This window comes from Chaetodon auriga, chromosome 11 (assembly GCF_051107435.1).
Source record: "Chaetodon auriga isolate fChaAug3 chromosome 11, fChaAug3.hap1, whole genome shotgun sequence".
Lineage (NCBI taxonomy): Eukaryota > Metazoa > Chordata > Actinopteri > Chaetodontiformes > Chaetodontidae > Chaetodon > Chaetodon auriga.
In genome coordinates this window covers 20,777,572-20,792,539 of record NC_135084.1, presented here as the reverse complement: position 1 = coordinate 20,792,539, position 14,968 = coordinate 20,777,572, and the positions used below count along the sequence as shown (strand labels likewise).

General features: G+C 41.8%; 1 protein-coding gene across 6 annotated transcripts in view; it reads right to left on the bottom strand.

Moving 5' to 3' along the window:
* Positions 1–14,968, bottom strand: part of ccdc88ab (coiled-coil domain containing 88Ab) — a 65,251-nt gene that overhangs the window by 23,345 nt on the left and 26,938 nt on the right. For all 6 annotated transcript variants that reach the window (XR_013077770.1, XR_013077771.1, XM_076742586.1 and 3 more), the window contains exons 5-12: positions 8,680–8,738; positions 7,834–7,917; positions 7,535–7,675; positions 6,418–6,590; positions 1,879–1,960; positions 1,197–1,355; positions 534–680; positions 227–371 (exon numbers count right to left, since the gene is read on the bottom strand). Coding sequence is in view for 4 of the 6 variants with exons in the window: in XM_076742586.1 (XP_076598701.1) it covers positions 227–371; positions 534–680; positions 1,197–1,355; positions 1,879–1,960; positions 6,418–6,590; positions 7,535–7,675; positions 7,834–7,917; positions 8,680–8,738 (990 nt within the window). In the remaining 2 variants the exon portion in view is untranslated. The remainder of the gene's footprint in view (positions 1–226; positions 372–533; positions 681–1,196; positions 1,356–1,878; positions 1,961–6,417; positions 6,591–7,534; positions 7,676–7,833; positions 7,918–8,679; positions 8,739–14,968) is intronic.

The following is a 14,968-nucleotide window of genomic DNA, read 5'->3' as shown; positions in this document are numbered from 1 at the left end:
AGAAGGTCCATGGAGATGAGACCAGGGCGAAGAGCCAATGATCAAAGCCCGTCTGTTGGCTGTCTGAAGCCCTCAACCTGGTCAACTCAGGTGACTGTCAGCCTCATGATAACACAACAACATCCCACTCTTTGCTTTCCTAAACACTCATCTTTGCATTAGATTTTTCATTCTCGCTGCCAGCCAACACACAGAAACTTGATCCTTGGTTCTATCATCTTCTTACTTTCGGTCAGCTCTGGTGTCTTTGAAAGTTGCTCCAGCTCCCAACCCAGGTGCAGTGACTCGTCCATGCTCTGCTTCTGAGCCATTTCAAGCACAAGGTTCTCCTCCAGCAGCTCCTCCATACGCTTACGGTCCATGTCCCGTTCCTGGAGATAGCAGAGATAGATGGTGTGTTGAGATAAACATATCATGAGCACATGACTGCTGAAATGACTGCCCTGTCTTCAGCTTATCTGCCTCTGACTCTGATCACACTCAAATCTCAGCTCTCTGCACCGGAACACTGATCCACAAATCCATCATCTCACCATCTCCAGGTCATGGATCTTAGATTTGAGCTGCAGATTCTCTTTCTCCAGGAGATGCAGTTTGTCAGACCGGGTCCGGGTAGCATCCAGCTGCTCCTCCAACATGGCCTTAGTCTCCAGCAGGATCTGGTTGTCCTCCTTTAGCTCCTACAGAAACCACAAACAGAGAATACAAGTTAAACAACACAACGAACAAAACATAAGCACTGTAGCTAGTAAAAGGCTTGCTTTGGAGATGTCCTCCACAGAAAATGCTTATTACTACTTTTATTAGTTGCAGTATTATCAGAATCAGCAGCAACAGTATCAGTAGTAAGTGTAAGCAGAAATAGCAGCATGCTGTGTATGCTGTATGTTATTAATACACATATATTCTTAAGATCAGGAGATTTTGATTAAATATGCACGTTAGCATACAATTGGCACCAAATACAAGAGGTTTCAAACAATTTATATAATTTGGTCGTCTAAAATAATGCATTCAGTTGGATATGCAGTTTATATTCAAGAAACTATCACTTCCGCTGTATTTATGCCTCAACGCAAAAACACTTGCATCCTGCCCTGCATCATAACATTATGCAGCATGGACAGTTGCTGGCACCTTGCATACTGGTCACATGCTTGAAGTAATGCTTTCTTTATGTGTGCGCAATTGTGTACCTCAACTCGAGCCTTGTAAAACTCAATGTCGTGAAGTTTCTCCTTGTATCGGCTCAGCTCGCTCTCCAGTTTGTCGACACGGATCGCTTTCTCTCTGAGCGCGTCCAGCTCGTCGCGGTAGGCCCGAGCAGACCGGGCGTCTGACAGCAACTGGTAGCTCTGCAGGGGTTGACAGCCAAACATAGAGCATGAATATGCGGAAATAAGTATTCTGAAAACACCCCCACCCCCCCAAAAAAAACAACCCCTCACAGCTGTATGCATCTAAAACTACAGATTCTTTTCAGCGGGTCAATGACTCTATAATCTTCTATGTATGAGTCTTGTCTTTTACATAAGCAGATAAAGACCAGAACAAACTCCATACCAATTATTGTGAACATGCATCCACACACACACGCACACACATATTAAAACTGCCCTCCATGTCCTGAACTCATCCACCTTGTTTACAGCATCAAGTCAGCCTGACGCTCACAAATCAAAAGCCACGTGAGGCTGTTGCTAGACTAAAGATAGCCTAATAGCCCCTAATGAGCTAAGTCACTAGCTTGCTGATTAGTGTCTGGCACGACTGCAGAAACAAAGTACTTAGAAAGAGTGGGGAACAGCAGGTGAAGTCATATGAATGTTTGTGTGTATGTAGGTGTGTGAGGGTTGCTGTGATTTGACACTGTGTTACCTCTTGCTGAAGCTTTTTGAGCTCCACTTCCATGTTCTCGAGCTCCTGCCTGGTGTCCAAAAGCTGCTCACTCTTCTCCTCTCTGGAAAAAAGAGGAAGAGAAAAATGGGTTAAACAAGGCGACAATGGACAAGGTCAGAAAAGAGATCCAGATTTCTCTGCAGCAAAAAAGAAAACTATGATGTTTCTGTGTCTCTGGTCATGTGATTAAGTTGAAGTCATACATAGAAAATCATGTGGCAAGTTTTTTTAAGTGTGCTTGCATGTGTGTGTATCAATCTGGAGTATTAACAAGGAAATTCCTTTAGGGCACTTTCCATTTCAGAGCTTGCAGCTGAATCGTTTAATGGTAGAAACCTTTTGACATAGTTGCAGAGAATGATTACATTTCACATAATCTGCCTCAATATCTTCACCATTAACTTAACTTTCAGCACTTGAAGTTCAGTAGTTTGGCATTTTGTACATTTTTGGATCTGTTTGATCCCTTTCGATAAACTACTGCTGTTAATCATGCAAGTTACACACATCTGTGCCAGTTATACAGTGACAACTGAACTAAAGACTAAAAATACTCAAAAGTAATCCTACTGTAGTATTTAGAGGTCACTAGGGTGTATTTCTAGGGACACAAGTGATTGATTTCAGCTCTTGTTTTTCATAAAGAGGCTTCTTCGTTTAAGAACTGCTGCTCTGACACACAGGCAACACCCCATGAGTATAAGATGTCTTTGTTGGCAAGTTAGAAAAATCAGCAACTCACATGTTGATTTCAAGACTTCAATCAACCCACTAACCCATTTCTTCAGTAAAAATAACCCATTATATCTGGGGTGCCTGAGCTATGGAGGGAAGGATACAATGTGTGTCTGTGCCTTGAATACGGCTACAAACAAACAGCCTCCTTCTACCGGACATCACTGTCAGCACAACACTCAATGACAAACAAAGAGGGGAAAGACAGCAGTTTCAAAACAACTAAAGAAAACAGGACCCTGTGACTACTTGGGGGGTAAACATATGCAAATCTGCCCCTGAGGCTCAAACCTACATTTTCCTTTATTCTGGAGAAACAACTGCAACAGATAAGATTAAAGACGGAGAGAAGTTTTATATCTGGTCGTGTAAGTGGTACAAAACGTAGAATTAAATCTCTCGTTCTTTCACCCTCAATAATAGGGTCTTGCTATCTGCTATCTAACACTCTCCTGTATCATTTGTTTAAGTGACAGCGAAATAGGGCAGCCTGACATTTGCTGTCTATGTGAGTTTGTGTGTGTGTGCAAATTCTCCAGGCTCCTACCACAGAGGGAGAATGTGTCACAATGCTTTGAAGGAAAACGACTGCATTCCCGAGATGCTGCTCTGTTTCTGTGTGTGTGTGTGTGTGTGTGTGTGTGTGTGTGTGTGTGTGTGTGTGTTTGCATGAAAACGCTCCACTGAACATCTGATGGCCTATTTGATTACAGCTCTCTGGAGTCTCGAGGTGCATCTCAATAAGGAAACCACATCCTTCTTTTCATGCTCTCCCATTTATCTTCCTGCCACAGCTAAGATTATTTGGGAAGTTGGAGTCAATATGCAGGCAGGATATTTACCCATTTCTGTTTTTGTTTCATCAGTTAACCCCCTCAAACTAACTCCCCTTTCCAAATCACAAACACCTGTCAACTCTGTGCAGATCTGCTCTGGGCTCATATTATGGATGCAGCTGGCTCTGCTGCTTGTGTGACTGGTTTAACACGTGTTGCATCTGCACAGGCACAGGTACAAACACTTGTATGTGCTGATATATTGAGAAGGGAATGAAGGTTGCCTTTATTCCTGAACTTTGAATTTTAACAGCATGTTGAGGAATATGAGTGGATCTTAAAGTTGTCTGTTGAACCCTTGCTCCTTATGAAATAAATAAAAACAAATAAAAACATTACGACCATATCAAATGAAAGATCTGCATTACTGACCTTCAATATTTAATTCTACAATAAACAAATCAAGCATTCAATGAACTAGTCCTGAAGGAACATGTGTTGGCAGAACAAGGACTAAGGACTACTTAATGATCTACTGACATTCAAGTTGTATTGGCTGATTGAACCCAAACTCTGAAACTCTTTACATTAGTAAAACTAAATGGAGAGATTCCATTGCTAATATTGCTAATATTGCCAGTATTATTTTGACCTGGGAATTGGGCTAAAAGTCATCGAGGAATAGCAGCTGTAAAACTGACTCTAAATGCTTTTCACGGGTATGAACACAGTGAGGTTCAGTGGGAGGAGGAAAAGCAGCCAAGACGCAGTAGCTTTAACAGACACATTAACAAGCAGACCACTGTGAGAACAATGAACCATAGCCCCAGGCTCTGACCTGGTCTGCTTCAGACACACACACACACACACACACACACACACACACACACATCTACATTTGTATGCAGAGACAGTATCTGTGTATGCTCAGGCACCCAGACACAACTAACTGACTCCTCTTCTGACCTGAGAGAAGAAACTGCAATCACGTGACTAGACTACATCATCACGGACAGACTAAAAACCACGTTTGTCCCTTGTCTGGTTTATCACATGACAATATTTTTTCAATCAGAGACACCACAGCAACAAGTAAAGAACACATAGCAACCAACAAACAAAATAACTCATTGACTGAGTGTTGTTCTGTGGCCCTATTTTGGTCTGCTGAAGAAATCATTATAATTTGGGTCAAGGAAGGATAAGAGAGATGTCAGCAGTGATGAATGTCGGACCTTTTCAGCACGAGAACCACAATGAATGAAGGCGAAGATGCTTTTCAGTCTTTTCATGTGCTGAAGTAGGGGCGACCTGCACTCCAAGCTACGACCAATTGTTAAAGAACCATAATTCTTGTGTATAGCCCTCACACATACCATTATCTATATAACAAAAGGAGACAGAACAATATCTCCCTGAAAATACAGGAGTTGAATGATACAGCATTTATATATGACCTAAGGCCTTTTCCAAATCATTAGGACTCATTTGACTACATTTTCAACTTCCACAATGATCGTTTCTTACATTATATTGCAGTGGGGGACAGCAATCCTGCTACCAGTCACTATTCATAGAGCTGCTTTAAAACAGAACAGCTTTAAATGGCAGATGGTTTTTATATGTTGAATGTTTTGAGCAGTTCTGACAGATTTATTTAATATTTTTAAAAGCCGTCGTTTTGGGTTATAGTTGAAAAATCAGAGCCACTCAAGCACACAAATGATTCCCTTGATGTAAGAACTACATGTTGTCTGACCTGACAGAGACTGTCACCGAAATCTAATCCAAGACTAGCTTCAGTGGGAACTTAATCTTGAAAAACATTGTATAAAAGAAGGACAGATTATGAAGTAATCAACACCTGAATAACCTTTTTATAGCAAAACAGTTCCTGCCAAAGCATTCAGTATCAACACCAACATCATGACTCCAGCCAGTCGTTCGATGTTGTATTTGTGCAACATTGAAATACTTCCCATTATTAGAAGGGGCTCCTTTTCTTCTGAGCTGTGCTGACCATTAAGCCTTTGTCTGGCAGGGGATTATAGCACTTTAAAAAGGAAGTTCTATTATTCATAGGCAGAATTTAAAAGGCCTCGCCAAGGTTTGTGAAGGGGGTTAACTTTGTGTGGTGCAGTGTGACATCACAGCAGCCTGGTACTGCGTGAGTAATAGATGTAGGGAGGAAATGGACTGCTGGATGCTTCCTCTCAGCATTGTCACTATTCTTTCAGCATCATATCTGAGGCTTGAATACAGCCATTAAATCTTCCAATATCTACAGAGGACTGACAACCCAGAACACACAATTTCGAAACCTTCCTGGTTTGTCAACATTGTTTAATTAAAAGGATGTAACTAGTCCGGTCCTCTACAGTGTAAACAGCATCCAATGCAGTAAATATGTCAAAAATAGGGCGCCCCCAGCCAGAAACTGCAATGTCCCTTGGGTCTTCACTTCATTTCTCTCTCCCCTCATTGCCTGTCATCTCTCCACAATCGCTGTCTAATAAAAGCATAAAATCTGAAATAAATATATCACTACGCAAAAAAAAAAGTTGAAAGACAATGATACAGTCCAGATATTAGTGTATCCACAAAAACAATTCAAATTCACAAATTATCGAACTCAAAATTCAAATTCATGATGAAGAAACTTCATAATTTGTGAGCAGGTACAGTAAAATGTATTTTTAGTACATGGATGATAGACGCCTGTGTTCCAGCTTAAAAAAAGTACAAACTGTGAGGACCTGACATCATCATCGTCGTGAACTAGCCAATGACGATCTGGCACTTTAAGTTCCCATTTCAGATTGAAACAGATGACAGTAAGAGAAGCAACAAGGGGAAACAACAGTTAAACAAATGACCTTTTTGTAAGTGATTCTTCAGCTCATCTAGGGCCAACTATGGAGACTGAAACAGGTGTTGTTTCTGTTTTCTTCATTCTGCCCTCTTTGCTCAACTTATTTATCAAGCTTGATAAAGCCATGGCACTCACAGTTCCTGTCGAAGGCGTCTGATCTTGGCCTTGGCATCAGCCAACTCCACAGAGAGGTGCTGTCGACTTTCGGTCCTCCTCATACTGGGGGAGTCACCGGGAGACTGGGTCGGACAGGGAGCCAGTGGAGACAGCTGTATGCAGTCTCTCTCCTGGGTTAATTCCACGATAGTCTAGAAAAAGGGGAAAAAGGAGAGCAGGCTGTGAGATTTCTTGTTTCCATTAACAGGTCAGGCTGTTTGAGTTCACATTTGAGATCTAATGCCAGAATCAGGAAAAAACAAACACAAGACAAACAGTGTAGAAACAGAAATCTAATTCTGAATGTGTATTCAGGGTACTCTGTAGAGAATTAATCAGTTTTTCTATTTTCTGAAATGGCAACAGTCAGACGCAGGATTCAACAGAGGCAAAAACGAGAGCAGATCCATTGATTCACTCAAAGCACCCCCCACCACCACCCAAAACTAGAACACAGGTTAGGGCAAAAAGTACATCCACAGTCTCACGCACAGACTATTTTGATCTATGCCTGTGAAAGGAAATGGGATTTTAATTGAGAGCGGCTGGACTGCACAGTGATAATCTGGAGGCTATTAGAACCCCCAACATACACACACACAAATATACACACAACGACCAGCTATATCAGCTGTGGGCATCTGCACCCTATGGGTTGGAAACTCATTTAATGACGCATACGCTCTAAGCAAAACACACACACACACACACACACACACACACACACACACACACACACACACACACACACACACACACACACACACACACACACACAATCCATGAGACAGTTAACAGTTTCAACCCTTCCTTCCTGAGGCTGCTCTCTTGTGGTAACAGCAAAAAAAGAAAAGTTTCCACATAACCTTATTAGAATCAGTCCATCATTTTCATTAGCAATATTTTGATCGTAGAACTGTAACACACACCCGCTAACACGCATATGTACATGACCCCGGACACACCCAAAGGAAGAGAATAGAAAAAGATGTTCTTTGACCTGTTGTACTTTGTACTGTTGTATGTTGCCTTAGTGATAAAGGAAGGCTCAACAAATCTGTATGAACTCAGACAAAAGCATAATATACTTCATTACCTCCAACTGTGTGTCTCTCTCATCCACTAGGTGTTTGAGGTGGAAAGCCAGGTTTCTGGAGAGGCTGTCCAGGTCCTCAGGAGGCATTTCCCCACTTTCCAACCACTGCAAGTCCACTACATTCTCCTGATTATGAGTCACCTAAAATCACAAGAATTATATCATCAGTAACAAGATTTTATGCCGTGATGTAGAGAAAAAGAGACTGCTCAGTGTGCATTCAGATTTTGCATGCCAAAGGAGGTCTCTGATGTTAAATATTTAACTCTCTAGTTTTGTTTAAAATAGAGGAGAACTACCTCTTGGATGTGGGATGCTATGGCCGCTTTGGTGTCAAAGTCCAGAGTCTGGATACGCTCAATGTACTCTTCCTTCTTCTCACACTGTAAACAAAGGTTGCACAGGGTGGAGGAGAGGAGAGGAGAGGAGAGGAGAGGAGAAATTTCGGTGAGTTGGGGGTTAACTGGAGGTTAGTAGACCAGCACTGCAGGCAAGGCGAAAGCTGCTCTGATATACAGGTTTCCGGAAAGCAGTAGCTGTATTGAGGAAAGTAGTCTAGTCTTTAAATATAATTGTACTGTCTGGCTCAGACAAAGATAATTTCTCTCTCTTTCTGGCTAAAGATGAGATTAGAACAAGACTGGGAACTAAAGCTGCAAACTCTCTTTCACTGAGATAATTCATATTCAGCTCCAGGTACTGCTGTGCTTAATGCAAGCTTGGTGTAGACATAATATTAGGTCAGAGTTATTCACATGAACTATGCTGTTGAAAGGTCATTGCTTTTGTTTGTAATGCAATGAGCAAGAGCTGAATGGGGCTTTGTCACAAGACAGGAAAGGTCTGCTTCGCCATTCATTACACAGCATTAGCTGGATGATAGAGTTAGAGTTCACTCATTTTATCAAAGGGAGCAAATGGCTGTGATCAAGGGAGGCTGGATCAAATGGAGCTTTTCTCCAAATCAAGATTTGTAGCTCTGGAATTAGATTGCTACGAAATGACCAATAAAAGTAACAAATCAGCAACTAGCTCAGTTGAAGTCTGAATGCCATCTGTTATGAACTTGTTTGGTTCCTGTTCCTTGAAACCTGAATTACATAAGCATATGAGAAGTGTTTGTGTGTTCTAAACTGTGCTCTTACCTGGACAGCACAGCCTAGTAGCAGGAGCAACAGTTTTTTCATCTCCTCCAGGCCTTGCTCTAAAGAAAAAAAAAGACAAAGATACAGATGATTGTGACTACAGCCAGACCACTTAAGGTATGTCTGCACAAAACATCAAACAAAACGACTGTGGAGCAACAAGCAACTTGGAATTTGCAACCATCCTAATTGTTTTGTTTCTGTTTTGTCTCATCTGATGTTCTGTTGAGCTTTTGTGGTTTAAAGTGGAGTAAAAACACACAGAGGTTGATGAATAAATTCTATTTATAGATGTTTAACTGATGGCGTAGGAAACATTTGCCATGAGCACATCACTGGAAAATGAGAGATGTGGCAATTGATGGAGGGTGGTAACTGATACTGAGGTTTATATTCATAGGTAAGTTTTACAAAGTGCTTCAAAACAAAACATTTTTCCCAAATAGAGCTGAATCTCACTCATAGCAGGTGTTTCCTTGGCAGATGCCTGCCAACTCTGGCACATGGTCAAAGTATTTTCCTATAAAGATCAAGTCAACATTTAGTTGGTCTCATTTTGGGGCAGGAAAAATCCTCCATCTATCCCACATTTACTCGCATATTACTTGCAATTAGCTAAATTCTTAGGTTGTTACAGTTTCCTCCCCTAATAAAACCCCTTCCTCTTGTTACACTGCCACAATGTTTTCCATAGCGTAACGAGGTGGCAGGATGAACTTCCAGTGCTCTTCCACATGTCAGGACTTATTGTCAGACACTGCTGAAACCCACAAACAGCTGCTAGCATCAACAGGCCTGAGCTCATCTGTGGGATTTGACAACAGTAAACCAGGTGGTGTATGTGTGTCTTACACTGACTAAGTGGCATGGTATATGCAAGTTGTGAGCAACTGTGTCTATGTCTGTACTAGGACTGCATTTTCCCTATTTGGAGCAGGGTGTGTGCCGTGTGTGTGTGTGTGTGTGTGTGTGTGTGTGTGTGTGTGTGTGTGTGTGTGTGTGTGTGTGTGTGTGTGTGTGTGTGTGTGTGTGTGTGTGTGTGTGTGTGTGTGTGTGTGTGTGATAAGCCAGCTCATCATGTGGCCCAGGGGGTAGGGAGTGCTAACACTGTCCAGCTCTAATAACAATAAATCCAGATTAGTGACAGCGTGTTTTCTGTGTCGGGTGGTCTGTTTGCCTCTCAGTTTAATGGACCAATCATCACAGCAGGAACAGCTAAATAGCAGACACACAGAAAGACAATTATGATCTATGACATTACCCTTTGTGGGACTTTCTAAATAATTTAAAATAAAATCAAATTAGATGAATAAAACCACTTCTCACAAATTAAATTCCCCCAAAAATTTCCAAAAAAGACTGCTGGAGTTTGATTGTCAGTGGAAAGCTTCAATTTAGAGAGCGACAAACAGGCGCCCATGCAGTTCCTTCGGGAAAGCTCAGTCTGCCAAAACAGAGCGTGCCCCATTGACAGGATCTATCCATCAATTTTACAGAATTCTCCACACAATCAAATCAACCTCCCTTCTCTTGTTCCGCTTGAATCAATAGAGACACACAAATCAATGTGTTATTAAGCATAAGAGACCTGCATGTGGCAGGTTAAATCATCTTTAAGTGGGAGACCAATATGACACTCACACAATTAATACTTGATCATAGATCCCAACTATTGATCAGTAAAAGTTTCAGTTTAACAGACAAACCAACACTGGTAAGGTATAAAAGCCTGCTGCTGTGCTGCTCTCCACAGACTGAAACTTTGATCATGTTGTGCTTTTGGCCGTGGCCCAATCAGTGATATCACAGCAGGTTATTTTCCCTTACAGCTGTTGGAAAACTGAAGCTTTACAGCAGCCGTTTTCCTCTGTCTGTGATTTCCCTGGTTAATGTTTGATGCTTCTATCATGATATGGAAATCCATCTGTAATTGTACTTGCTTGTACTGTAGCCAAGGAGGGATGGTGGATTTGCTTTTCTCGGTCCCAGGGAGACTTAGCTTTGATGAGGACATCACAGCTAAAGCAATGCAAGGAAAACATGTACTATCTGCTCAAAAAGTCTGGATGAGAGCACAGGCAATGGCCATACTTGTATAGTCCATACCCATGTTTACCAGTTGGAAAGGTGCTCATTTCACAAAATTCTGCACTCTTTTTTCTCAAAACATACCTTTACTCATTGCAGCCAAAAAGTTCTATTTTAAATTCATCAGCCCGCAGGACATTTTTCCAAAATGCATCAGGCTTGTTGAGACAGTCCTTTGCAATCTTCTGATGCTAAATTATGTGATGAAAATGCAGGAAAGATTTTCTTCTAGTGACTCCATGAAAGTCATATTTGTGCAGGTGTTGCTGCACAGTGGAACAGTGTACTACCACTCCAGGATCTGCTAAATCATCCTGAAGGTCTTCTTTTTAATACAATTTTAATACAAAGCAATTATTTCTAGAAAATATTTTGTCAACCGAGGTTAAGGTTGTGGACAGTCATCTGCTATGATGGTGTGCCATCAAGCAGCTGTCGCAGCTTTATGCTTGTTACAACACTGAAACTCGTGATCAGGACCTGCATTCATGATATAAGAGGAAATTTTAAGCATATAAAGAGAATATGAGCAAATTTGGCCCTAGAGAGAATGACGCTAGATACACCTTAATTCTCACAGCTGTGGGGCTTAATGATACTCTATTAGAGCCATAGGAACCTATTCTAGTCAGGGAAGGGATTTAGCTCAGCAAATCTACTGGAGCAACGTAGGAAAGATAAGGGACCACATAGGATAAATAATTTATACAGCTAGAGAGGAAGAACAAGAGGGAGAAATGGTAAGAGGGAGAGATGAAAGGAAACCAGACAAAAGGGGGAAAGCACCACACGGCACAAGCAACACAAACACAAGGGATATAGAAATAGGGAAACCGAGAGAGAGAGAGCAGGAAGAAGGCAAAGAGACAAGGTTGAAAATAGAAAAATCTCCCTCTAGCAGCAGCAGCAGCAGCAAGGAGGCTTCAAGGAGGCGTTAACCGTCTCTCTGCTAGCCTCATTTCTTCATCCCTCTCTTCCTCCTGTCTTACACACACTCAGTTCATCCATCTATTTATTCCATGAAACACCCATCCACCCATCCTTCCTTCCTTCCTTCAACATTGTTAAAAATCATCTGTGCCTCCCGAGTGTTTGCATTCACTCATCTACGCTTCCTTTTTCACCTACTTCCCTCCCTCCCTGCTTCATCCTCTAAGCAGGAAATAAGGGGTCACACGGACAGTGACTAACCCTTCTTCCTGCAATACCATTGTTAATGTGTGTGAGGATGTGAGTGAATAAGAAGGGGAAAAAAATGCTTGCATGCATGTGCAATCAATTGCTACAACTGGCACTGCCATGACGAATAGTCATTCAGGACCCGATGACTTGCACTATCAGTGGTAAAACTGGTACAAGCAATCTGATATTGCTTTGACGGCATGCCAGAGTGCATTCAGCCCATCTCACTGGAGCAGAGGAGAGAGTTGGCTGAACCTTATTTTCAGATTATTTTAGGGCATTTGTGCTTTATACGGCGAGATAGAGTGTCAAGTGACATGAAAGACAGACAGCCTGGAGCTAAGGTCAGTGTCATGAGCAACAAGGCACGCAGCTCAGTCTGCCTTCACACAAGGAGCACTGAACCGGCAAAAGATGGTCATAAAAACCAAAAATGATGAAATTCAAAAACATATTGGTCAAATTGGCATTTTCTCTTGTTTATCTTCATTGTTTAAATCTCATAACTTCCAAAGCAGATCTAGCACTTACTTCTTTTCAGTCGTACACACACACGCGCGCGCACACGCACATGCGCACACACACACAAAGTAATTCTGTCTGGTCTATTCTTTTTATGGAGACACAAAAACACAGTGAATAGAGGCTGTATAAACACACCAAACATTTGGCTACACACACAGAGCCCTGTTTAACTTTTCCTGCAAAAAATAGCTTCTTTACACAAGCTCACACACGCACATGCATGCATACACACACACAGTCAACCCCGACATTTTATGCTTTCTGTCAGCTGTCAACAGCTGTCGTTCCAGTTGTTGTTACTGTTAAAATCATTTCTGCTCACTGAGGAGGGCTTTTATCTAAAACCATGGTTTAATTCATCATCCATGTTTGGCCATATTCATTCATAAAGTTTACTTTATATTTGTAAAGTATTTTTATATGATAAACGGTGCAGTGTTCTCCTTCAGTGGGAGTAGTAGAGAGAGGTAATGATGTTTTTGTAGTCAATCACTGCTAATTTTTGCAATAATAATAACATGAATGTCTGCAAGAGACTTGAGTGACGCAGCTACAGACCAGCATACATCAGACATTTGTTATGAGAGTAAAACTGACAGTCAAACACATTTTGAGGGAAGAGACTTAAGTTTTCAAAAGATCAAACCAGATCACTGCTGAAAATTCAGAGGCTTTAAAGACAGAGTAAACAAAGGAGGCAGTGTGTGTGTGTGTGTGTGTGTGTGTGTGTGTGTGTGTGTGTGTGTGTGTGTGTGTGTGTGTGTGTGTGTGTGTGTGTGCCAACATGTGCATGCAAGCATACTTATTAAACACTACTTGCATACACAAGGGAGTGTGTGTCTGTGTATCTCACTGCGCACACATATACAAGTCATAACTCAGGGTGGGGATGGGGTGGGTTGGGGTGGGGGTGCTACAGTGTATTCCCACTGGTCAATGTTTTGAAGAAACCCCTCCCCCATCCACCAACTAAACGCACACACGTGCATGCACTCACACACATGCAGAGTCGTCCCCTGCCCCCTAATGAGAGCATAATAAAAGCCACATGGCCAATGACTTTCAGCTGGCAGCCGCTGAGCCACAGAGCCAGACTCCACAGCCACCGCTGGTCTGACTGACTGAATGATTATCTGACGAGCTAGAGGGTAAAGGGCAAAAGAAACCCCAAGGAATGCAGTCTAATGCTTTCTGTCTGCTCTACTCCTCTAGCTCGGAGCTGCCCTCCACTCTTGTCTGTTCTGGGTCGACTTTAGCATTCACTTATTATTCACTTCAGCTATGTGTAAGGCCATTGTGTAAGACTGTAGATCTGGAAGATGTTCAAGGTGCTGTACATACAGTATATCTTCAGAAATGTACGGCTGTGAAATTAGCTGTCATATGCTCAAACAGCAGACATCATTTTGGGAGTTATGTTCATGAAAAAATCCCTCATGGCTTCACAACACAATGTTTTATGATGAATGCTGCAGATGGTCATAATCACTATTAGCTGAGTAGATATGTAGAATAACCCATTAAGAAATACTTTTGTACTGCAATGCAGTAAAAACTAATGAAGCAGGTAGACCACTTGGCTTTGATCTTAAATTATGAAAATCTGCTTTCACTGTCAATTTGCAGGGCAGAGGCAGCTGTTTTTTTAATCTCAATAACCAAGTTATGCTGGCATGGAACAGAAAACACAACGCACACACAAATGTGTGTGTGTGTGTGTGTGTGTGTGTGTGTGTGTGTGTGTGTGTGCTGACTGCAGCCTTATTGTTCGCCTATTTACCCTTCTGCCTGTGAAAATTAAGGAGGTAACCGTGACCACTGAAAAGCGATGAAAACCCAAAAATAACAGCAATGGCTGTGGTGACAGTGTGATAAAGGCAGCTGAGGGAGGACAGGGATTAGGAGCCATTTCTTCTGCTTAAAAAGGTAAAGATATCTTTCAACAAGCTCTGTCAGTTGAAACTGGAAACAATTCTCTTTGAAGAGCTGATGATTATATTTGCACAGATGTACACAAAAACAACCAATCCAATGACCTTCGAGGGGTTATAGCAAAAGTTTTACAGTGGGGACTTTTGTGCAAATAACTGATGTACTTGGGCTGGGAGGCAAGTATTTTTTCATCATATAGTTCTCCTTTTATTTCTATAGCCAGCACACCATGATGGTAAATGATAGCCTATTTTCTCTCCTTGGTGGCTTCATCAAGGTCACATTGGAATATCAAGTAGCACTTGGGGCTGCAGAGGTCAAGCTGCTCCAAAATGTTTTCATGAAACACTTGACACTGCAATACAGTTGTTAGAAGACTGCTCAGGCGTATCGAATGGCATGGCTGGGTTCAGGCGGTCAAAGCTTTGCTAAAAAATAGTTAACTGAATTTAACACCTCAGGTGATAGATGTCTACAGACCTGACCTGCCTTCTTTTATCTGTCTTCTTCATTTGGCCATTTTTTTGTTGCGATTTACTTTTAAGTGTTCTTGTAAAGGACA